A 23,265-nucleotide genomic window follows, 5' to 3' on the forward strand; every position below is an offset into this window, starting at 1 on the left:
ATCCGGGACTGGGAATTCCCGCTGGGATTGGGAATGGAGCCAGGACTGGGAATTCCCGCTGGGATTGGGATTGGAACTGGAGCCAGGAATGGATCCGGGACTGGGAATTCCCGCCGGGATTGGGAACAGATCCGCGATCCCATCCGGCTCCTCCATTCCCGACCCTCCGGAGCCTCCCTGCACCGGGGCCCCTCATTCCCGGCGCTTTCCCGGCGGCCCCGAGGGAATTCCGCTCCACCCACGGAAAATGTTGCCGGACCTGCTCGGCAAAAAACCGGGAACGTCGAATTCCGGAGCCTTCGGAATCCGGGAGGGATCGGCTCCACGCCCGGAATGCGCCCACGAAAATCCCGGGATTTTCCCGAGGGTTTCTCCCTCCCCTCTCCGAGGTTTTTGTGGGAGATTCCGGGGTCGGAGCTTTTATCCCGGATTTCCAGCTGCCGCCGTCGTTCCAAAGGCGGATTGGGATGGGATTTCTGGGAATGTGGGAGCGGGGGAGGGGGCGAGGAGCTGGGGCTGGATGTGGGAATTGGGGGAAATTCCTTTTCCATGGGGAATTTTGGAGCTGGAATTTTGGATCCGGATCTGGATGCGGGAAAATTGGGAAATTCCTTTTCCCTGGGAATTTTGGAGCCGGATCTCGATGTGGGATTTGTGGGAAATTCCTTTTCCATGGGGATTTTGGAGCCGGATCTGGATGTGGGAATTGTGGGAAATTCCTTTTCCATGGGAATTTTGGGCCTGGAATTTTGGACCCGGATCTGGATGCGGGAAAAGTGGGAATTCTCCTTTTCCCTGGGAATTTTGGAGCCGGATCTGGATGCAGGAAAATTGGGAAATTCCTTTTCCATGGGAATTTTGGAACCAGATCCGGATGTGGGAATTGTGGGAAATTCCTTTTCCATGGGGATTTAGGAGCCGGATCTGGATGTGGGAATTGTGGGAAATTCCTTTTCCATGGGGATTTAGGAGCCGGAATTTTGGACCCGGATCTGGATGCAGGAAAATTGGGAATTCTCCTTTTCCATGGGGATTTTGGACCCGGATCTGGACCCTGGAAAAGGAGGGAAGTTCCTTTTCCATGGGAATTCTCCTCCTGCTCCAGGAAATCCTGGATCTGGATGCGGGAATTGTGGGAAAAATGTTTTATCCACGGGGATTTAGGAGCCGGATTTGGATGTGGGAATTGTGGGAAATTCCTTTTCCATGGGGATTTTGGAGCTGGAATTTTGGACCCGGGTCTGGATGTGGGAAAAGTGGGAATTCTCCTCTTCCCTGGGAATTTTGGAGCTGGATCCGGATGTGGGAATTGTGGGAAATTCCTTTTCCATGGGGATTTAGGAGCCGGAATTTTGGACCCGGGTCTGGATGCAGGAAAAGTGGGAATTCTCCTCTTCCATGGGGATTTAGGAGCCGGATCTGGATGTGGGAATTGGGGGAGATTTCCCTTCCCATGGGAATTTCCATCCTGCTCCAGGAAATCCTGGATCTGGATGTGGGAATTTTGGGAAAATGCCTCTTCCATGGGGATTTAGGAGCCGGATTTGGATGTGGGAATTGTGGGAAATTCCTTTTCCATGGGAATTTTGGGGACCTGGAATTTTGGACCCGGATCTGGATGCGGGAAAATTGGGAATTCTCCTTTTCCCTGGGAATTTTGGACCCGGATCTGGATGTGGGAAAAGTGGGAAGTTCCTTTTCCATGGGAATTCTCCTCCTGCTCCAGGAAATCCTGGATCTGGATGCAGGAATTGTGGGAAAAATGTTTTATCCACGGGGATTTAGGAGCCGGATTTGGATGTGGGAATTGTGGGAAATTCCTTTTCCATGGGGAATTTTGGAGCCGGAATTTTGGACCCGGATCTGGATGCAGGAATTGTGGGAAATTCCTTTTCCATGGGGATTTAGGAGCCGGATTTGGATGTGGGAATTGTGGGAAATTCCTTTTCCATGGGGATTTAGAAGCCGGAATTTTGGAGCCGGATCTGGATGCAGGAAAATTGGGAATTCTCCTCTTCCATGGGGATTTAGGAGCCGGATCTGGACCCTGGAAAAGGAGGGAAGTTCCTTTTCCATGGGAATTCTCCTCCTGCTCCAGGAAATCCTGGATCTGGATGCGGGAATTGTGGGAAAAATGTTTTATCCACGGGGATTTAGGAGCCGGATTTGGATGCGGGAATTGTGGGAAATTCCTTTTCCATGGGGATTTTGGGCCTGGAATTTTGGACCCGGATCTGGATGCAGGAATTGTGGGAAATTCCTTTTCCATGGGGATTTAGGAGCCGGAATTTTGGACCCGGAACTGGATGCAGGAAAAGTGGGAATTCTCCTCTTCCATGGGGATTTAGGAGCCGGATCTGGATGTGGGAATTGGGGGAGATTTCCCTTCCCATGGGAATTCTCCTCCTGCTCCAGGAAATCCTGGATCTGGATGTGGGAATTTTGGGAAAATGCCTCTTCCATGGGGATTTAGGAGCCGGATTTGGATGTGGGAATTGTGGGAAATTCCTTTTCCATGGGGATTTTGGGGACCTGGAATTTTGGACCCGGATCTGGATGCGGGAAAAGTGGGAATTCTCCTTTTCCCTGGGAATTTTGGAGCTGGATCCGGATGTGGGAAAAGTGGGAATTCTCCTCTTCCGTGGGGATTTAGGAGCCGGATCTGGATGCGGGAAAAGTGGGAATTCTCCTTTTCCATGGGGATTTAGGAGCTGAATCTGGATGCAGGAATTGGGGGAGATTTCTCTTCCCATGGGAATTTCCATCCTGCTCCAGGAAATCCTGGATCTGGATGCAGGAAAATTGGGAAATTCCTTTTCCACGGGGATTTAGGAGCTGGATCTGGATGTGGGAATTGTGGGAAATTCCTTTTCCATGGGGATTTAGGAGCCGGAATTTTGGACCCGGATCTGGATGCAGGAAAAGTGGGAATTCTCCTCTTCCATGGGGATTTAGGAGCCGGATCTGGATGTGGGAATTGGGGGAGATTTCCCTTCCCATGGGAATTTCCATCCTGCTCCAGGAAATCCTGGATCTGGATGTGGGAATTTTGGGAAAATGCCTCTTCCATGGGGATTTAGGAGCCGGATTTGGATGTGGGAATTGTGGGAAATTCCTTTTCCATGGGAATTTTGGGGACCTGGAATTTTGGACCCGGATCTGGATGCGGGAAAAGTGGGAAGTTCCTTTTCCATGGGAATTCTCCTCCTGCTCCAGGAAATCCTGGATCTGGATGTGGGAATTGTGGGAAAAATGTTTTATCCACGGGGATTTAGGAGCCGGATTTGGATGTGGGAATTGTGGGAAATTCCTTTTCCATGGGGAATTTTGGACCTGGAATTTTGGACCCGGATCTGGATGCAGGAAAATTGGGAGTTCTCCTCTTCCATGGGAATTTTGGGCTCGGATCTGGATGTGGGAATTGTGGGAAATTCCTTTTCCATGGGGAATTTTGGAGCCGGAATTTTGGACCCGGAACTGGATGCGGGAAAAGTGGGAATTCTCCTCTTCCATGGGGATTTAGGAGCCGGATCTGTATGTGGGAATTGTGGGAAGTTCCTTTTCCATGGGAATTCTCCTCCTGCTCCAGGAAATCCTGGATCTGGATGCGGGAATTGTGGGAAAAATGTTTTATCCACGGGGATTTAGGAGCCGGATCTGGATGTGGGAATTGTGGGAAATTCCTTTTCCATGGGGATTTAGGAGCCGGAATTTTGGACCCGGATCTGGATGTGGGAAAAGTTGGGAAATTTCTTTTCCATGGGAATTCTCCTCCTGCTCCAGGAAATCCTGGATCTGGATGCGGGAATTGTGGGAAAAATGTTTTATCCACGGGGATTTAGGAGCCGGATCTGGATGTGGGAATTGTGGGAAATTCCTTTTCCATGGGGATTTAGGAGCCGGAATTTTGGACCCGGATCTGGATGCGGGAAAAGTGGGAATTCTCCTTTTCCCTGGGAATTTTGGAGCCGGATCTGGATGCAGGAAAATTGGGAAATTCCTCTTCCATGGGAATTTTGGAACCAGATCTGGATGTGGGAATTTTGGGAAATTCCTTTTCCATGGGGATTTAGGAGCCGGAATTTTGGACCCGGATCTGGATGCAGGAAAATTGGGAATTCTCCTTTTCCATGGGGATTTTGGACCCGGATCTGGACCCTGGAAAAGGAGGGAAGTTCCTTTTCCATGGGAATTCTCCTCCTGCTCCAGGAAATCCTGGATCTGGATGCGGGAATTGTGGGAAAAATGTTTTATCCACGGGGATTTAGGAGCCGGATTTGGATGTGGGAATTGTGGGAAATTCCTTTTCCATGGGGATTTAGGAGCCGGAATTTTGGACCCGGAACTGGATGCGGGAAAAGTGGGAATTCTCCTCTTCCATGGGGATTTAGGAGCTGGATCTGGATGTGGGAATTGGGGGAGATTTCCCTTCCCATGGGAATTCTCCTCCTGCTCCAGGAAATCCTGGATCTGGATGTGGGAATTTTGGGAAAATGCCTCTTCCATGGGGATTTAGGAGCCGGATCTGGATGTGGGAATTGTGGGAAATTCCTTTTCCATGGGGATTTAGGAGCCGGAATTTTGGACCCGGATCTGGATGTGGGAAAAGTTGGGAAGTTCCTTTTCCATGGGAATTCTCCTCCTGCTCCAGGAAATCCTGGATCTGGATGTGGGAATTGTGGGAAAAATGTTTTATCCACGGGGATTTAGGAGCCGGATCTGGATGTGGGAATTGTGGGAAATTCCTTTTCCATGGGGAATTTTGGAGCTGGAATTTTGGATCCGGATCTGGATGCGGGAAAAGTGGGAAAATCCTTTTCCATGGGGATTTAGGAGCCGGATCCGGATGTGGGAATTGTGGGAAATTCCTTTTCCATGGGGAATTTTGGAGCCGGATCTGGATGCAGGAAAAGTGGGAATTCTCCTCTTCCATGGGGATTTAGGAGCCGGATCTGGACCCTGGAAAAGGAGGGAAGTTCCTTTTCCATGGGAATTCTCCTCCTGCTCCAGGAAATCCTGGATCTGGATGCGGGAATTGTGGGAAAATCCTTTTCCATGGGAATTTTGGACCCGGATCTGGATGTGGGAAAAGTGGGAATTCTCCTCTTCCATGGGGATTTTGGACCCGGATCTGGACCCTGGAAAAGGAGGGAAGTTCCTTTTCCATGGGAATTCTCCTCCTGCTCCAGGAAATCCTGGATCTGGATGCGGGAATTGTGGGAAAAATGTTTTATCCATGGGGATTTAGGAGCCGGATTTGGATGTGGGAATTGTGGGAAATTCCTTTTCCATGGGGAATTTTGGAGCTGGAATTTTGGAGCCGGATCTGGATGCAGGAAAAGTGGGAATTCTCCTCTTCCATGGGGATTTAGGAGCCGGATCTGGATGCGGGAAAAGTGGGAAGTTCCTTTTCCATGGGAATTCTCCTCCTGCTCCAGGAAATCCTGGATCTGGATGCGGGAATTTTGGGAAAAATGTTTTATCCACGGGGATTTAGGAGCTGGATCTGGATGTGGGAATTGCGGGAAATTCCTTTTCCATGGGGATTTTGGAGCCGGAATTTTGGAGCCGGATCTGGATGTGGGAAAAGTGGGAATTCTCCTCTTCCCTGGGAATTTTGGAGCTGGATCCGGATGTGGGAATTGTGGGAAATTCCTTTTCCATGGGGATTTTGGGGACCTGGAATTTTGGACCCGGATCTGGATGCAGGAAAATTGGGAATTCTCCTCTTCCATGGGAATTTTGGGCTCGGATCTGGACCCTGGAAAAGGAGGGAAGTTCCTTTTCCGTGGGAATTCTCCTCCTGCTCCAGGAAATCCTGGATCTGGATGTGGGAATTTTGGGAAAAATGCTTTATCCACGGGGATTTAGGAGCCGGATCCGGATGTGGGAATTGTGGGAAATTCCTTTTCCATGGGGAATTTTGGAGCTGGAATTTTGGAGCCGGATCTGGATGTGGGAAAATTGGGAAATTCCTTTTCCCTGGGAATTTTGGAGCCGGATCTGGATGTGGGAAAATTGGGAAATTCCTTTTCCCTGGGAATTTTGGAGCCGGATCCAGATGTGGGGATTGTGGGAAATTCCTTTTCCATGGGGAATTTTGGACCTGGAATTTTGGACCCGGATCTGGACGTGGGAAAAGTGGGAAAATCCTTTTCCATGGGGATTTAGGAGCCGGATCTGGATGTGGGAAAAGTGGGAAGTTCCTTTTCCATGGGAATTCTCCTCCTGCTCCAGGAAATCCTGGATCTGGATGTGGGAATTTTGGGAAAAATGTTTTATCCATGGGGATTTAGGAGTTGGATCCGGATGTGGGAATTGTGGGAAATTCCTTTTCCATGGGGATTTTGGGCCTGGAATTTTGGACCCGGATCTGGATGCGGGAAAATTGGGAAATTCCTTTTCCATGGGAATTTTGGAGCCGGATCCGGATGTGGGGATTGTGGGAAATTCCTTTTCCATGGGGATTTTGGGGACCTGGAATTTTGGACCCGGACCTGGATTTGGGAAAAGTGGGAATTCTCCTCTTCCATGGGGATTTAGGAGCCGGATCTGGATGCAGGAAAAGTGGGAAATTCCTTTTCCCTGGGAATTCTCCTCCTGCTCCAGGAAATCCTGGATGTGGATGTGGGAATTGTGGGAAAAATGTTTTATCCGTGGGGATTTAGGAGCCGGATCTGGATGTGGGAATTGTGGGAAATTCCTTTTCCATGGGGAATTTTGGGGAGTTTTTTCAGAATTTTTGAGAATTTTTGGGGGAGTTTTGGGGGATTTTTTGGGAATTTTTTTGGGGAATTTTGAGGGCAATGTTTGGGGGCTTTTTTTCTAATTTTAGGGAATTTTTTTGGAATTTTTGGAAAATGTTGGGGTTTTTTTTGGGGGGAATTTTTGGTGTTTTTTTTTTTAATTTTGGGGAATTTTGGGGGGAATTTTGGGGGAATTTTGTTTGAATTTCAGGGAATTTGGGGGATTTTTTTGGAGATTTTTTTTGAATTTTGGGGAACTTGGGGGAAATTTTTGGGGGGATTTTTTTTGGAATTTTGGGGGAAATTTGGGGGGATTTTTTTGAATTTAAAAAAAAATTTTGGAATTTCTTTTGTGTTTTCAGGGAATTTTGGGGCAATTTTGGGGGATATTTTGGGGAATTTTTGGTGGATTTTTTGGGGAATTTTTGGGGAATTTTTTGGGATTTTTCATGAGCATTTGGGGGAATTTTTGGGGAATTATTTTTTTGAATTTTAAGGGAATTTTAGGGGGGATTTTTTGGGAAATTTTGGGGAATTTTTGGAGGGTTATTTTTTAAATTTTCAGGGAATTTTTAATGAATTTTTGGGGGAATTTTTGGGGAATTTTTTTTTATAATTTTCAGGGAATTCTGGGGGAAATTTTAGCCAATTCTGGGCAATTTGGGGGGGAATTTTTTTGGAATTCCTTGGAATTCTTTGTGGATTTTTTTTTTTTTTAATTTTACAGGAATTTTTCGGGAATTTTTCTTGCATTTCCCAGGAAATTCGGGGGGAATTTTTTGCGGGAAATTTTTCCAGGATTTCCCTCCAATCCGGGCTAACTCCCCATCCCCCACCGCCCCCCTCTGGATTCCCATTCCCTTCTCCCTCCGTTTCCCAAAATCCACGGAATTCCCTTTGTATCCCGGAATTCCTTTCCCTTAAATCCCGCACGGCTCCGGAATTTCGGCTTCCGAGCATCCCCCGATCCTTTGGGATCCTTCCCGAATCCCGAGGGTCGCTCTGAAGGGATGGGGTGGGAAAAGTTGGATACGGGAGGAAAGGAAGCGGGAAAATCCAAGGATTTAGCGGGAAAATCCAAGGATTTAGCGGGAAAATCCAAGGATTTAGCGGGAATGTCGGCGCGGCTGCGGGCTGGATCCGTGGGATGAGGGGATTGCCAGAATTCCGAGGAATTCTGCCCAAAATCGGTTGGATTTGGAATTCGGGAATTTAATCAGGGGTGGAGGGGAGAGCGGGAATGGGAATCGTTGGGATGATGGGAATGGGAATTGTTGGGATAATGGGAATGGGAAATCCTGGGAATGGGAAATCCTTGGGATAATGGGAATGGGAATCCTTGGGATGATGGGAATGGGAAATCCTGGGAATGGCAAATCCATGGAATAACGGGAATGGGAAATCTTTGGGATAGCGGTGATAGGAAATCCTTGGAATAATGGGATTGGGAAATCTGTGGGAATAATGGGAATGGGAAGTCCTTGGGATAGTGGGAATGGGAAATCCTGGGAATGGCAAATCCATGGAATAACGGGAATGGGAAATCCTTGGGATAATGGGAATGGGAATCCGTGGAATGCTGGGAATGGGAAATCCTTGCAATAACGGGAATGGAAATCCATGGAATAACGGGTGTGGGAATCCGTGGGATAACGGGAATGGGAAATCCTGGGAACAGCAGGAATGGGAAATCTATGGAATAATGGGAATGGGAAATCCTTGGGGTAATGGGAATGGGAATCATTGGGATAATGGGAATGGGAATCCATGGGATGCTGGGAATGGGAAATCCATGGAATAGCGGGAATGGGAAATCTGTGGGATAATGGGAATGGGAATCCTTGGGATAGTGGGAATGGGAAATCATGGGAACACGAATCCATGGAATAACAGGAATGGGAATCCATGGGATAATGGGATTGGGAATCCGTGGAATAATGGGAATGGGAAATCCTTGGGATAACGGGAATGGGAAATCGTGGGAATGGCAAATCCATGGAATAACGGGAATGGGAATCCATGGGATAATGGGAATGGGAAATTTGTGGGAGAGTGGGAATGGGAATCCATGGGATAGTGGGAATGGGAAACCCTTGGAATGCTGGGAATGGGAATCCTTGGAATGCTGGGAATGGGAAATCTGTTGAGTAGCAGGAATGGGAAATCCTTGGAATAATGGGAATGGGAAATCCATGGAATAGCGGGAATGGGAAATCCTGGGAATGCTGGGAATGGGAAATCCTGGGAATGATGGGAATGGGAAATCTGTGGCATGGTGGGAGTGGGAAACTCCAGGAGTGCTGGGCATGGGAAATCCTTGGGATAGCGGTAATAGGAAATCCTTGGAATGCTGGGACTGGGAAATCTGTGGGAATAATGGGAATGGGAATCCTTGGGATAGTGGGAATGGGAAATCCCGGAAATGGGAAATCCATGGAATAACGGGAATGGGAAATCTGTGGGATAATGGGAATGGGAATCTATGGAATAGTGGGAATGGGAAATTCATTGGGATAATGGGAATAGGAAATCCATGGAATAGTGGGAATGGGAAATCCTTGGGATAATGGGAATGGGAAATCCATGGGATAATGGGAATGGGAATCCATGGGATAACGGGAATGGGAATCCATGGGATGCTGGGAATGGGAAATCCATGGGATGTTGGGAATGGGAATCCATGGGATAATGGGAATGGGAATCCTTGGGATAGTGGGAATGGGAAATCCTGGGAACGTGAATCCATGGAATAACAGGAATGGGAATCCATGGGATAATGGGAATGGGAATCCATGGGATAACGGGAATGGGAAATCCATGGAATAATGGGAATGGGAAACCCTTGGGATAACGGGAATGGGAAATCGTGGGAATGGGAAATCCATGGAATAACGGGAATGGGAATCCATGGGATAGTGGGAATGGGAAATCCTGGGAACGTGAATCCATGGAATAACAGGAATGGGAATCCATGGGATAGCGGGAGTGGGAATCCGTGGGATAATGGGAATGGGAAATTTGTGGGAGAGTGGGAATGGGAATCCGTGGGATAATGGGAATGGGAAATCCTGGGAATGGGAAATCCTTGGGATAGTGGGAATGGGAATCCATGGAATAACTGGAATGGGAAATCCTTGGGATCATGGGAACAGGAATCGTTGGGATAATGGGAATGGGAAACCCCAGGAATGCTGGGAGTGGGAAATCCGTGGAATGGTGGGAATGGGAAACTCTGGGAATGCTGGGAATGGGAAATCCATGGGATAATGGGAATGGGAAACCCTTGGGATAATGGGAATGGGAATCCATGGGATAGCGGGAATGGGAAATCCCGGGAATAACAAATCCATGGAATGCTGGGAATGGGAATGCATGGGATAATGGGAATGCCAAATCCATGGAATAACGGGAATGGCAAATCCTTGGGATAGTGGGAATGGGAATCCATGGGATAGTGGGAATGGGAAACCCTTGGAACAACGGGAATGGGAAATCTATGGAATAATGGGAATGGGAAATCATTGGGATAGTGGGAATGGGAATCCTTGGGATAGTGGGAATGGGAAACCCCAGGAATGCTGGGAATGGGAAATCTATGGAATAATGGGAATGGGAAATCATTGGGATAGTGGGAATGGGAATCCATGGGATAGTGGGAATGGGAAATCCTGGGAACAGCAGGAATGGGAAATCTATGGAATAACGGGAATGGGAAATCATTGGGATAATGGGAATGGGAATCCTTGGGATAGTGGGAATGGGAAACCCCAGGAATGCTGGGAATGGGAAATCCGTGGAATGGTGGGAATGGGAAACTCTGGGAATGCTGGGAATGGGAAATCCATGGGATAATGGGAATGGGAAATCCTTGGGATAATGGGAATGGGAATCCATGGGATAGCGGGAATGGGAAATCCCGGGAATAACAAATCCATGGAATGCTGGGAATGGGAATGCATGGGATAATGGGAATGCCAAATCCATGGAATAACGGGAATGGCAAATCCTTGGGATAGTGGGAATGGGAATCCATGGGATAGTGGGAATGGGAAACCCTTGGAATAACGGGAATGGGAAATCTATGGAATAATGGGAATGGGAAATCATTGGGATAGTGGGAATGGGAATCCTTGGGATAGTGGGAATGGGAAACCCCAGGAATGCTGGGAATGGGAAATCCATGGGATAATGGGAATGGGAAATCCTTGGGATAATGGGACTGGGAAATCTGTGGGAATAATGGGAATGGGAAACCCTGGGAATGTCGGGAATGGGAAATCCATGGAATGCCGGGAATGGGAAATCCATGGAATAACGGGAATGGCAAATCCATGGAATAGCGGGAATGGGAAATCCTTGGGATAATGGGAATGGGAATCCATGGGATAGCGGGAATGGGAAATCCCGGGAATAACAAATCCATGGAATGCTGGGAATGGGAATCCATGGGATAATAAGAATGCCAAATCCATGGAATAACGGGAATGGCAAATCCTTGGAATGCTGGGAATGGGAAATCCATGGAAATAATGGGAATGGGAAATCCATGGAATAACGGGAATGGGAAATCCATTGGAATGCCGGGAGTCTGAAATCCCTGGGAATGCTGGGAATCCACAATCCGGGGAGCACCAGGGATCCAAAATCCATGAAAATACCGGGAATCCAAAACCCCTGGGAGCCCAAAATCCCCGGGAATGCCGGGAATAATCCCAGCTCTCCAGAAAAACCGGGAACCTGAAACCCCCGATCCGTGGCATTCCCAGGAAATTCCCAATCCCCCTTTTTCCCGAAGATCCATCGCCAACATTCCCGGCGGGACAATTCCCGCTCCGGCTCCGCCTTTTTCCTCTGGAAAAAGCCCCTCCTGAGCCTTTTCCCGCCTTTTTCCAGGTGCTCCGTAGGATCCCACCATGAGCGGCCTCGGCGACAGCTCCACGGATCCGGCCAATCCCGAATCCCGGAAGCGCAAAGGATCCCCCTGCGACCCCGCCCAGAGGTACCGGAGCCGTTCCCGGATCCATCGGAATTCCCGGATCCCGTCGGAATTCCCGGATCCCTTCGGAATTCCCAGATCCCTTCAGAATTCCCGGATCTGTCGGGATTCCCGGATCCCTTCGGAAATCCCGGATCCATCGGAATTCCTGGATCCCTTCGGAATTCCCGGATCCGTCGGAATTCCCGGATCCCATCGGAATTCCCGGATCTGTCGGGATTCCCGGATCCCTTCGGAAATCCCGGATCCATCGGAATTCCCGGATCTGTCGGGATTCCCGGATCCCTTCGGAAATCCCGGATCCATCGGAATTCCCGGATCTGTCGGAATTCCCAGATCCCTTCGGAATTCCCGGATCCCGTCGGAATTCCCGGATCCATCGGAATTCCCGGATCCGTTGGAATTCCCAGATCCCTTTGGAATTCCCAGATCCCTTCAGAATTCCCGGATCTGTCGGGATTCCCGGATCCCTTCGGAAATCCCGGATCCATCGGAATTCCCGGATCTGTCGGAATTCCCGGATCCCTCAGAATTCCCGGATCCCGTCGGAATTCCCGGATCTGTCGGAATTCCCGGATCTGTTGGAATTCCCAGATCCCTTCGGAATTCCCGGATTCCATCGGAATTCCCGGATCCCTTCAGAATTCCCGGATCCCATCGGAATTCCCGGATCCATCAGAATTCCCGGATCCCTCAGAATTCCCGGATTTGTCGGAATTCCCGGATCCGTCGGAATTCCCGGATCCCATCGGAATTCCCAGATCCCTTCGGAATTCCCGGATCCGTCGGAATTCCCGGATCCCTTTGGAATTCCCAGATCCCTTCGGAATTCCCGGATCCCTTCAGAATTCCCGGATCCGTTGGAATTCCCGGATCTGTCGGAATTCCCAGATCCCTTCGGAATTCCCAGATCCGTTGGAATTCCCGGATCCGTCGGAATTCCCGGATCCCTCAGAATTCCCGGATCCATCGGAATTCCCGGATCCCATCGGAATTCCCGGATCCGTCGGAATTCCCGGATCTGTCAGAATTCCCAGATCCCTTCGGAATTCCCGGATCTGTCAGAATTCCCGGATCCGTCGGAATTCCCGGATCTGTCGGAATTCCTGGATCCCATCGGAATTCCCGGATCCATCAGAATTCCTGGATCCATCAGAATTCCCCGATCCCTTCGGAATTCCCAGATCCATCGGAATTCCCAGATCCATCAGAATTCCCGGATCTGTCGGAATTCCCGGATCCATCAGAATTCCCGGATCCCTTCGGAATTCCCAGATCTGTCGGAATTCCCGGATCCATCAGAATTCCCGGATCCATCAGAATTCCCGGATCCCTCGGAATTCCCGGATCTGTCGGAATTCCCGGATCCGTCGGAATTCCCGGATCCCTCGGAATTCCCGGATCCATCAGAATTCCCGGATCTGTCGGAATTCCCGGATCCATCAGAATTCCCGGATCCCTTCGGAATTCCCAGATCCATCAGAATTCCCGGATCCATCAGAATTCCCGGATCCCTTCAGAATTCCCGGATCCCTCGGAATTCCCGCGGTTTTCCGGGAACGGCGGATCCCGGTTAACGAGGGATGGGATCCGTCCCGACTTTTCCTGGGAATGCTGGGGTTCATCCCGAATTTCCTGGGATCCGTCCCGACTTTTCCTGGGAATGCTGGGGTTCATCCCGAATTTCCTGCTGCCTTCCCAAAGGAATCCGGGGTGGGGGGAGGGGGAGGGGGGTTGTAAATGTGGGAATTCCAGTGGGAATCGGCTCCGGAGCGGAGGGAGCGCCCGAAATCCTGGAATTCCCCTCGGGATCGGCGGATCCCGAAGAGCTCCGGGAATATTTTCCCATCCGGAATTCCAGGATTGGTCCTGGTCGCTCCAAGCTGCTCCGTGTGGGAGCTTTCCATGGATTTAAGGAAAAAATTCCGGGATGGAGCAGCTGGGATGGGATTCCAGAGGCGTTTCCAGGCTCCCTGGGGGAAAAGCGGGAAAAAAAGGGGGGGAAAAAGCTGGGAAAAAGTTGGGAAAAAGTTGGGAAAAAGTTGGGATTCTCTGGGAATCAGGGAACAAATCTCAAGTTCGGATTCCAAGGAAAAGCTCCGTCATTCCCAAAAAAATCCATGGGAAAACCCCCCCAAGGGTTTCAGGAAGAAATGAGGAAAAATGCAAAAAAAAAAAGCAAAAAAAGAAGGAAAAAAGGAGGAAAAAAGGAGGAAAAAAGCAAAAAAAATTAAGGGAAAAAGAAAAAAGAAATCAGGAAAAAAATCAGGAAGAAGTTCAAAAAAAAGCAGGAAAAAAAGCAGGAAAAAAGAAAAAGAAATCAAGGAAAAAGGAAAAAAGAAATGGGGAAAAAAATCAGGAAAAAATTAAAAAAAAATCAGGAAAAAAGCAGGGAAAAAGCAAAAAAAATCAAGGAAAAAAGAAAAAAGAAATTGGGAAAAAAATCAGGAAAAAATTTTAAAAAAAAGCAGAAAAAAAGCAGGAAAAAAGAAAAAAAATCAAGGAAAAAGGAAAAAAGAAATGGGGAAAAAATCAGGAAAAAATTTTAAAAAAAGCAGGAAAAAAGCAGGGAAAAAGAAAAAAAATCAAGGAAAAAGGAAAAAAGAAATCGGGGAAAAAATCAGGAAAAAGTTCAAAAAAAAAGCAGGAAAAAAAGCAGGAAAAAAGAAAAAGAAATCAAGGAAAAAAGGAAAAAGAAATGGGGAAAAAAATCAGGAAAAAATTAAAAAAAAATCAGGAAAAAAGCAGGGAAAAAGCAAAAAAAATCAAGGAAAAAAAAAAGAAATCGGGGAAAAAATCAGGAAAAAGTTCAAAAAAAAGCAGGAAAAAAAGCAGGAAAAAAGAAAAAGAAATCAAGGAAAAAAGGAAAAAGAAATCGGGAAAAAAATCAGGAAAAAATTTAAAAAAAATCAGGAAAAAAGCAGGGAAAAAGCAAAAAAAATCAAGGAAAAAAGAAAAAAGAAATGGGGAAAAAATCAGGAAAAAGTTAAAAAAAAATCAGGAAAAAAGCAGGAAAAAAGAAAAAAAATCAAGGAAAAAGGAAAAAAGAAGTGGGGAAAAAAATCAGGAAAAAATTAAAAAAAAAACAGGAAAAAAGCGGGGAAAGAATCAGGGAAAAAGCCAAAAAAAGGGCAAAAACAGCAGGAAAAAAGCTGGGAAAAATCAGGGAAAAAGCAAAAAAAGCAGGAAAAAGCAGGAAAATAGCGGGGAAAAAATCAGGAGAAAAATTAGGAGAAAAATCAGGAAAAAAGAAAAAAAAAGCAAAAAAATAACAGGAAAAAAACAGGAAAAAAGCTGGGAAAAATCAGGGAAAAAGGAAAAAAAAAGCAGGAAAAAAACAGGAAAAAAAGAAAAAAAATCAGGAAAAATCAGGGAAAAATCAGGAAAAAAGAAAAAAAAAGGCAAAAAAAAAGCAGGAGAAGAGCTGGGAAAAATCAGGAAAAAATCAGAAAAAAATCAGGGAAAAAAAATCAGGAAAAAATCAGGAAAAATCCAGGAATAAAGCTGGGAAAAATCAGGGAAAAAGGAAAAAAAAGCAGGAAAAAAACAGGAAAAAAGAAAAAAAAATCAAAAAAATAACAGGAAAAAAGCAGGAAAAAAGCTGGGGAAAATCAGGGAAAAAGGAAAAAAAAGCAGGAAAAAAGCAGGAAAAAAGAAAAAAAAATCAGGAAATAAACCAGGAAAAAAATCGGGAAAAAAAGCAAAAAAAAAAGCAGGAAAAAAACAGGAAAAAAGCGAGGAAAAGATCAGGGAAAAAGGAAAAAAAAGCAGGAAAAAAACAGGAAAAAAGAAAAAAAAACCAGGAAAAAAGCGGGGAAAAAATCAGGAAAAAAGAAAAAAAAAGGCAAAAAAAAAAAGCAGGAAAAAAGCTGGGAAAAATCAGGGAAAAAGGAAAAAAAAAGCAGGAAAAAAGCAGGAAAAAAGAAAAAAAAATCAAGGAAAAAAGAAAAAAGAAATCAGGGAAAAAATCAGGAAAAAATTCAGGAAAAAATTAAAAAAGAAACAGGAAAAAAGCGGGGAAAAATCAGGAAAAAAGCCAAAAAAAAGGGCAAAAAACAGCAGGAAAAAAGCTGGGAAAAATCAGGGAAAAAGCAAAAAAAGCAGGAAAAAAACAGGAATAAAGCTGGGAAAAATCAGGGAAAAAGGAAAAAGAAGCAGGAAAAAAGCAGGAAAAAAGAAAAAAAAATCAGGAAATAAACCAGGAAAAAAAATCGGAAAAAAAGCAAAAAAAAAGCAGGAAAAAAACAGGAAAAAAGCGAGGAAAAGATCAGGGAAAAAGGAAAAAAAATCAGGGAAAAAACAGGAAAAAAGAAAAAAAAAAACAGGAAAAAAGCAGGAAAAAAGCAGGAAAAAAGAAAAAAAAAGGCCAAAAAAAAAGCAGGAAAAAAGCTGGGAAAAATCAGGGAAAAAGGAAAAAAAAGCAGGAAAAAAGCAGGAAAAAAGAAAAAAAAATCAGGAAAAATCAGGGAAAAATCAGGAAAAAAGAAAAAAAAAAGGCAAAAAAACCCCAGGAAAAAAGCTGGGAAAAATCAGGGAAAAAGGAAAAAAAAGCAGTAAAAAAACAGGAAAAAAAGAAAAAAAATCAGGAAAAATCAGGGAAAAATCAGGAAAAAAGAAAAAAAAAAGGCAAAAAAAAAGCAGGAAAAAAGCTGGGAAAAATCAGGGAAAAATCAGAAAAAAATCAGAAAAAAATCAGGGAAAAAATCAGGAAAAAGTCAGGAAAAATCCAGGAAAAAAACTGGGAAAAATCAGGAAAAAATCTGGAAAAAAAGCAGCAAAAAATCTGGAAAAAAATCTGAGAAAATCAGAAAAAAGCAGAAAAAAAGCAGGAAAAAATTAGAAAAGAATCCGGAAAAAACCAGAAAAAGTGGGGAAAAAGCAGGAAAAAATCGGGAAAAACTCAGAAAAAAATCAGGAAAAAATTGGGAAAAAATCACAACAAAAAAGCACAAAAATCGTAAAAAAGCAGGAAAAAATCAGATAAAAGTAGAAAAAAACCAAGAAAAAAACGGAAAAAAATTGGGTAAAAACTGGGGAAAAAGCAGGAAAAAATCAGGAAAAATCCAAGAAAAAAATGGAAAAAATCAGGAAGAAATCGGGGAAAAAAGCAGGAAAAAAAGCAGGAAAAAATTAGAAAAAAAGCAGAAAAAAACCAGGAAAAAATCGGAAAAAAACCTCAAAAAAATCTGGAAAAAATCAGAAAAAAATCCAGGAAAAAAAGGGAAGAAATGGAAAAATCAGGAAAAAATCGGGAGAAAATCAGGAAAAAAACAGAAAAAAATCAGGAAAAAAAATCAGAAAAAATTAGAAAAAAGCAGAAAAAAGGAGAAAAAAACCAGAAAAAATCAGAGAAAAAGCAGAAAAAAGTGGGAAAAAATCAGAAAAAAATCAGAAAAAAGCAGGAAAAAATCAGAGAAAAAGCAGAAAAAAAGCAAGAAAAAATCTGGAAAAAATCAGAAAAAATCCGAGAAAAAGCAGAAAGAAATCGGGAAAAAGCAGGAAAAAACCTGGAAAAAAGCATAAAAAAAGAAGCACAAAAATCATTAAAAATCAGAAAAAATCAGGAAAAAATCAGAAAAAATCAGAAAAAAAAGTGGGGAAAAAACCAGAAAAAAATCGGAGAAAAAGCAGAAAAAAATCGGGAAGAAATCTGGAAAAAATGAGGAAAAAAATCCGGAAAAAAAGCTCAAAAATTAGAAAAAAAATTTAAAAAATCATAAAAAAATCATAAAAGAAGCAGGAAAAAATCAGAAAAAAAGCAGAAAAAAACCCACAAAAAAAGCAGGAAAAAACCAGGAAAAAATCGGGAAAAATGCAGGGAAAAAAAGGGAAAAAATCAGGAAAAAAGCAGAAAAAAAACAGGGAAAAAGCAGGAAAAAATCATAAAAAATCAGAGAAAAATCAGGAAAAAATCGGGAAAAGATCAGAGAGAAAGCAGGAAAAAATCAGGAAAAAATGAGGAAAAAATCATTTAAAAACCCCACAAAAATCACTAAAACATCCGAAAAAAATCATTTAAAACCCCCCAAAAATCCGCAAAAAACCCGGAAAAAATCAGGAAAAAATCTTTTAAAAAAGCACAAAAATCATTAAAAAATCAGAAAAAAATCATTAAAAACCCAAGAAAAACCGCAAAAAACCCGGAAAAAAAACGGAAAAAATCTGGAAAAAATCCGGAAAAAATCCGAAAAAGAACCAGAAAAAAACCGGAAAAAATCAGGAAAAAATCAGGAAAAAATCATTAAAAAACCCCACAAAAATCCGAAAAAAATCCAAAAAAAATCACAAAAAAAACCCGAAAAATCCCCAAAAACCCGGAAAAAATCGGGAAAAAATCATTTAAAAACCCCACAAAAATCATTTAAAAATCCGGAAAAAATCGTTAAAAACCCCCCAAAATCCGGAAAAAATATGGAAAAAATCCGGGAAAAAATCTGGAAAAAATCCGGAAAAAATCAGGAAAAAATCAGAAAAAGAACCAGAAAAAACCCGGAAAAAATCAGGAAAGAATCAGGAAAAAACCATTAAAAAACCCCACAAAAATCCGAAAAAAATCCGAAAAAAATCCGAAAAAAATCACAAAAACCCCCGAAAAATCCCCAAAAAACCCCGGAAAAAATCGGGAAAAAACGGGATAAAACCCAGAAAAAATCAGGAAAAAATCCGGAAAAAACCATTAAAAAGCTGCACAAAAATCTGAAAAAAATCCGAAAAAAATCATTAAAAACCCCCCAAAATCCGCAAAAAACCCGGAAAAAATCCGGAAAGAATCAGGAAAAAATCAGGAACAAACCCAGAAAAAATCAGGAACAAACCCGGAAAAAATCAGGAAGAAACCATTAAAAAACCGCACAAAAATCCGCAAAAAAGCCGAAAAAAATCCGAAAAAAATCAAAAAAAACCCTGAAAAATCCCCCAAAAAATCCCCAAAAATGTGGGAAAAAATCGGGAAAAAACGGGATAAAACCCAGAAAAAATCAGGAAAAAATCAGGAAAAAATCCGGAAAAAACCATTAAAAAAGCCCACAAAAATCATTAGAAAATCTGAAAAAAATCATAAAAAACCCACAAAAATCCCCAAAAAACCTGGAAAAAAACACGAAAAAAATCAGGAAAAAATCGGGAAAAAATCGGGAAAAAATCAGGAAAAAAAATCAGGAAAAAACCATTAAAAAACCCCACAAAAATCATTAAAAAATTCGAAAAAAATCGTTAAAAACCCCGCAAAATCTGGAAAAAATCGGGAAAAAATCGGGAAAAAATCCGGAAAAAGTCAGGAAAAAATCAGGAAAAAGTCAGGAAAAAACCATTAAAAAACCCCACAAAAATCCGAGAAAAATCGTTAAAAACCGCGAAAAATCCGCAAAAAACCCGGAAAAAAACGGGAAAGAATCCGGAAAAAGTCAGGAAAAAATCAGGAAAAAATCAGGAAGAAACCATTAAAAAACCCCACAAAAATCCGAGAAAAATCGTTAAAAACCGCGAAAAATCCGCAAAAAACCCGGAAAAAAACGGGAAAGAATCCGGAAAAAGTCAGGAAAAAATCAGGAAAAAATCAGGAAGAAACCATTAAAAAACCCCACAAAAATCCGAGAAAAATCGTTAAAAACGGCGAAAAATCCGCAAAAAACCCGGAAAAAAACGGGAAAGAATCCGGAAAAAGTCAGGAAAAAATCAGGAAAAAATCAGGAAGAAACCATTAAAAAACCCCATAAAAATCATTAAAAAATCCGAAAAAAATCCAAAAAAAATCCGGAAAAAATCCGAAAAAAATCACAAAAACCCCCGAAAAATCCCCAAAAAACCCCGGAAAAAATCGGGAAAAAACGGGATAAACCCCCCAAACCCTTTCAAATCCCTAAAAACGTGGGATTTTCCCTCTTTTCGGCCGGCAGCCGCGAGAAGCGGCGGCGCGAGCAGGAGCACAAATACCTGGAGGAGCTGGCGGAGCTGCTCTCGGCCAACATGGGCGACATCGAGGGCCTGAGCGGGAAACCCGAACGGAGCCAAATCCTTAAAAACTGAAAAAAAAGCGAAAAAACTCGCAAAAAATCTGCAAAAAACCGGAAAAAATCAGGAAAAAAACATTCAAAAACCCACAAAAATCCGAAAAAATCCAAAAAAAATCGTTAAAAACCCCCCCAAAATCCGGAAAAAATCTGGAAAAAATCTGGAAAAAAATCTGGAAAAAATCCGGAAAAAAATCAGGAAAAAATCGGGAAAAAACCATTAAAAACCCCACAAAAATCCGAAAAAAATCCGAAAAAAATCCGAAAAAAATCACAAAAAACCCCCGAAAAATCCCAAAAAACCCGGAAAAAATCAGGAAAAAATCAGGAAAAAATCGTTTAAAAACCCCACAAAAATCCGAAAAAAAGCCGAAAAAAATCCGAAAAAAATCCGAAAAAAATCACAAAAACCCCCGAAAAATCCCCAAAAAACGCCGGAAAAAATCGGGAAAAAACGGGATAAACCCCCCAAACCCTTTCAAATCCCTAAAAATGTGGGATTTTCCCTCCTTTCGGCCGGCAGCCGCGAGAAGCGGCGGCGCGAGCAGGAGCACAAATACCTGGAGGAGCTGGCGGAGCTGCTCTCGGCCAACATGGGCGACATCGAGGGCCTGAGCGGGAAACCCGAACGGAGCCAAATCCTGCGGAAAACCGTGGATCAAATCCAGCAGCTGAAACGGCTGGAGCAGGGTGAGCATGGGGGAAAGGTCCTGGAAGGGGGGAAAAAGGGGAGTGGGAGGGTGGGGAGGGGAGTGGGAGGGGGGGGGAGGGGAGTGGGAGGGGGGGAAAAGGTTCTGGAGTGATGGGAAAAGGTCCTGGAAGGGCGGGGGAAGGGAGGGGAAGGGTGGGGGAGGGGAGTGGGAGGGGGGGGGAGGGGAGTGGGAGAGGGGGGAAAGGGCCTGGAAGGGCAGGGAAAAGGGCCTGGAAGGGGAAAAGGGGAGTGGGAGGGTGGGGGAAGGGAGTGGAATGGGGGAAAAGGGCCTGGAAGGGGAGGGAAAGGGGAGTGGGAGGGGGGGGGAAGGGAGTGGAGTGATGGGGAAAGGTCCTGGAAGGGGGGAAAAGGAGCCTGGAAGGGTGGGGGAAGGGAGTGGAAGGGTGGGAAAAGGTCCTGGAAGGGTGGGGAAGGGAGTGGAATGGGGGGAAAAGGTTCTGGAGTGATGGGAAAAGGTCCTGGAAGGGGGGAAAGGGGAGTGGGAGGGGGGGAAAGGGAGTGGAAGGGTGGGGAAAGGGCGTGGAGTGATGGGAAAAGGTCCTGGAAGGGGGGAAAGGGGAGTGGGAGGGTGGGGGAAGGGAGTGGGAGGGCGGGGAGGGGAGTGGGAGGGGGGGGGAAAGGGAGTGGGATGGGGGAAAAGGGCCTGGAGTGATGGGAAAAGGTCCTGGAAGGGGGAAAAAGGGGCCTGGAAGGGCAGGAAAAGGGCATGGAGTGACGGGAAAAGGTCCTGGAAGGGGGGAAAGGGGAGTGGGAGGGTGGGGAAAGGGCGTGGAGTGATGGGAAAAGGTCCTGGAAGGGTGGGGAAAGGTCCTGGAAGGGTCGGGGAAGGGCATGGAATGGGGGGAAATGGTTCTGGAGTGATGGGAAAAGGTCCTGGAAGGGCGGGGAAAGGGAGTGGAAGAGTGGGGGAAGGGAGTGGAATGGGGGAAAAGGGCCTGGAAGGGGAGGGAAAGGGGAGTGGGAGGGGGGGGGAAGGGAGTGGAGTGATAGGAAAAGGTCCTGGAAGGGCAGGAAAAGGGCATGGAGTGATGGGAAAAGGGTCCTGGAAGGGCGGGGAAAGGGCCTGGAGGGGCAGAGAAAGAGCCTGGAAGGGGGGAAAAGGGTCCTGGAAGGGCGGGGAAAGGGAGTGGGAGGGTGGGGAAGGGTGTGGAAGGGTGGGGAAAAGGTTCTGGAATGGGGGAAAAGGTCCTGGAAGGGTGGAGAAAGGGCCTGGAAGGGTGGGGGAAGGGGAGTGGGAGGGGGGGGGAAGGGAGTGGAGTGATGGGAAAAGGTCCTGGAAGGCGGGGAAGGGGAGAGGGAGGGTGGGAAGGGGGAGTGGGAGGGTGGGGGAAGGGAGTGGAGTGATAGGAAAAGGTCCTGGAAGGGGGGAAAAGGTTCTGGAGTGATGGGAAAAGGTCCTGGAAGGGGGGAAAAGGTTCTGGAGTGATGGGAAAAGGTCCTGGAAGGGCAAGGAAAGGTCCTGGAGGGGCAGAGAAAGAGCCTGGAAGGGGGGAAAAGGGTCCTGGAAGGGTGGGGAAAGGGCGTGGAGTGATGGGAAAAGGTTCTGGAAGGGGGGAAAGGGGAGTGGGAGGATGGGGAAGGGGAGTGGAAGGGTGGGGGAGGGGAGTGGGAGGGTGGGGAAAGGGCGTGGAGTGATGGGAAAAGGTCCTGGAAGGGTGGGGAAAGGTCCTGGAAGGGTCGGGGAAGGGCGTGGAATGGGGGGAAATGGTTCTGGAGTGATGGGAAAAGGTCCTGGAAGGGCGGGGAAAGGGAGTGGGAGGGTGGGGAAGGGGCTTGGAAGGGCAGGAAAAGGGTGTGGAGTGATGGGAAAAGGTCCTGGAAGGGTGGGGAAAGAGCGTGGAGTGATGGGAAAAGGTCCTGGAAGGCGGAAAAGGGTCCTGGAAGGGTCGGGGAAGGGAGTGGAAGGGTGGGGAAAAGGTTCTGGAATGGGGGAAAAGGTCCTGGAGTGGTGGGAAAAGGTCCTGGAAGGGTGGGGAAAGGGAGTGGAAGGGTGGGGAAGGACCTTGGAAGGGCAGGAAAAGGGCATGGAGTGATGGGAAAAGGTCCTGGAAGGGCGGGGAAAGGGGAGTGGGAGGGTGGGGAGGGGAGTGGGAGGGTGGGGAAGGGAGTGGAGTGATGGGAAAAGGTCCTGGAAGGGCAGGAAAAGGGCATGGAGAGATGGGAAAAGGTCCTGGAAGGGGGGAAAAGGTCCTGGAAGGGTGGAGAAAGGGCCTGGAAGGGTGGGGGAAGGGAGTGGAAGGGTGGGGAAAAGGTTCTGGAATGGGGGAAAAGGTCCTGGAAGGGGGGAAAAGGTCCTGGAAGGGCAGGAAAAGGGCATGGAGTGATGGGAAAAGGTCCTGGAAGGGGGGAAAGGGTTCTGGAGTGATGGGAAAAGGTCCTGGAGTGGTGGGAAAAGGTCCTGGAAGGGCGGGGAAAGAGTGTGGAAGGGGGGAAAAGGGCCTGGAAGGGGGGGAAAGAGCGTGGAGTGATGGGAAAAGGTCCTGGAAGGCGGAAAAGGGTCCTGGAAGGGTCGGGGAAGGGAGTGGAAGGGTGGGGAAAAGGTTCTGGAATGGGGGAAAAGGTCCTGGAAGGGGGGAAAAGGTCCTGGAAGGGCAGGAAAAGGGCATGGAGTGATGGGAAAAGGTCCTGGAAGGGGGGAAAGGGTTCTGGAGTGATGGGAAAAGGTCCTGGAAGGGGGGAAAAGGTTCTGGACTGATGGGAAAAGGTCCTGGAAGGGGGGAAAAGGTTCTGGAGTGATGGGAAAAGGTCCTGGAAGGGGGGAAAAGGAGCCTGGAAGGGTGGGGGAAGGGAGTGGAAGGGTGG

General features: G+C 46.0%; 1 protein-coding gene across 1 annotated transcript in view; it reads left to right on the top strand.

The window, feature by feature from the left end:
* NCOA1 (nuclear receptor coactivator 1) overlaps positions 1–23,265 on the top strand; it is a 159,986-nt gene that overhangs the window by 25,435 nt on the left and 111,286 nt on the right. Inside the window, exons 3-4 of the mRNA XM_069011878.1 lie at positions 11,640–11,745; positions 20,275–20,441. Of these exons, the coding sequence (XP_068867979.1) occupies positions 11,660–11,745; positions 20,275–20,441 (253 nt within the window). The 5' untranslated portion in view covers positions 11,640–11,659. The remainder of the gene's footprint in view (positions 1–11,639; positions 11,746–20,274; positions 20,442–23,265) is intronic.

The sequence above is a fragment of the Aphelocoma coerulescens genome, chromosome 3 (genome assembly GCF_041296385.1).
Source record: "Aphelocoma coerulescens isolate FSJ_1873_10779 chromosome 3, UR_Acoe_1.0, whole genome shotgun sequence".
Lineage (NCBI taxonomy): Eukaryota > Metazoa > Chordata > Aves > Passeriformes > Corvidae > Aphelocoma > Aphelocoma coerulescens.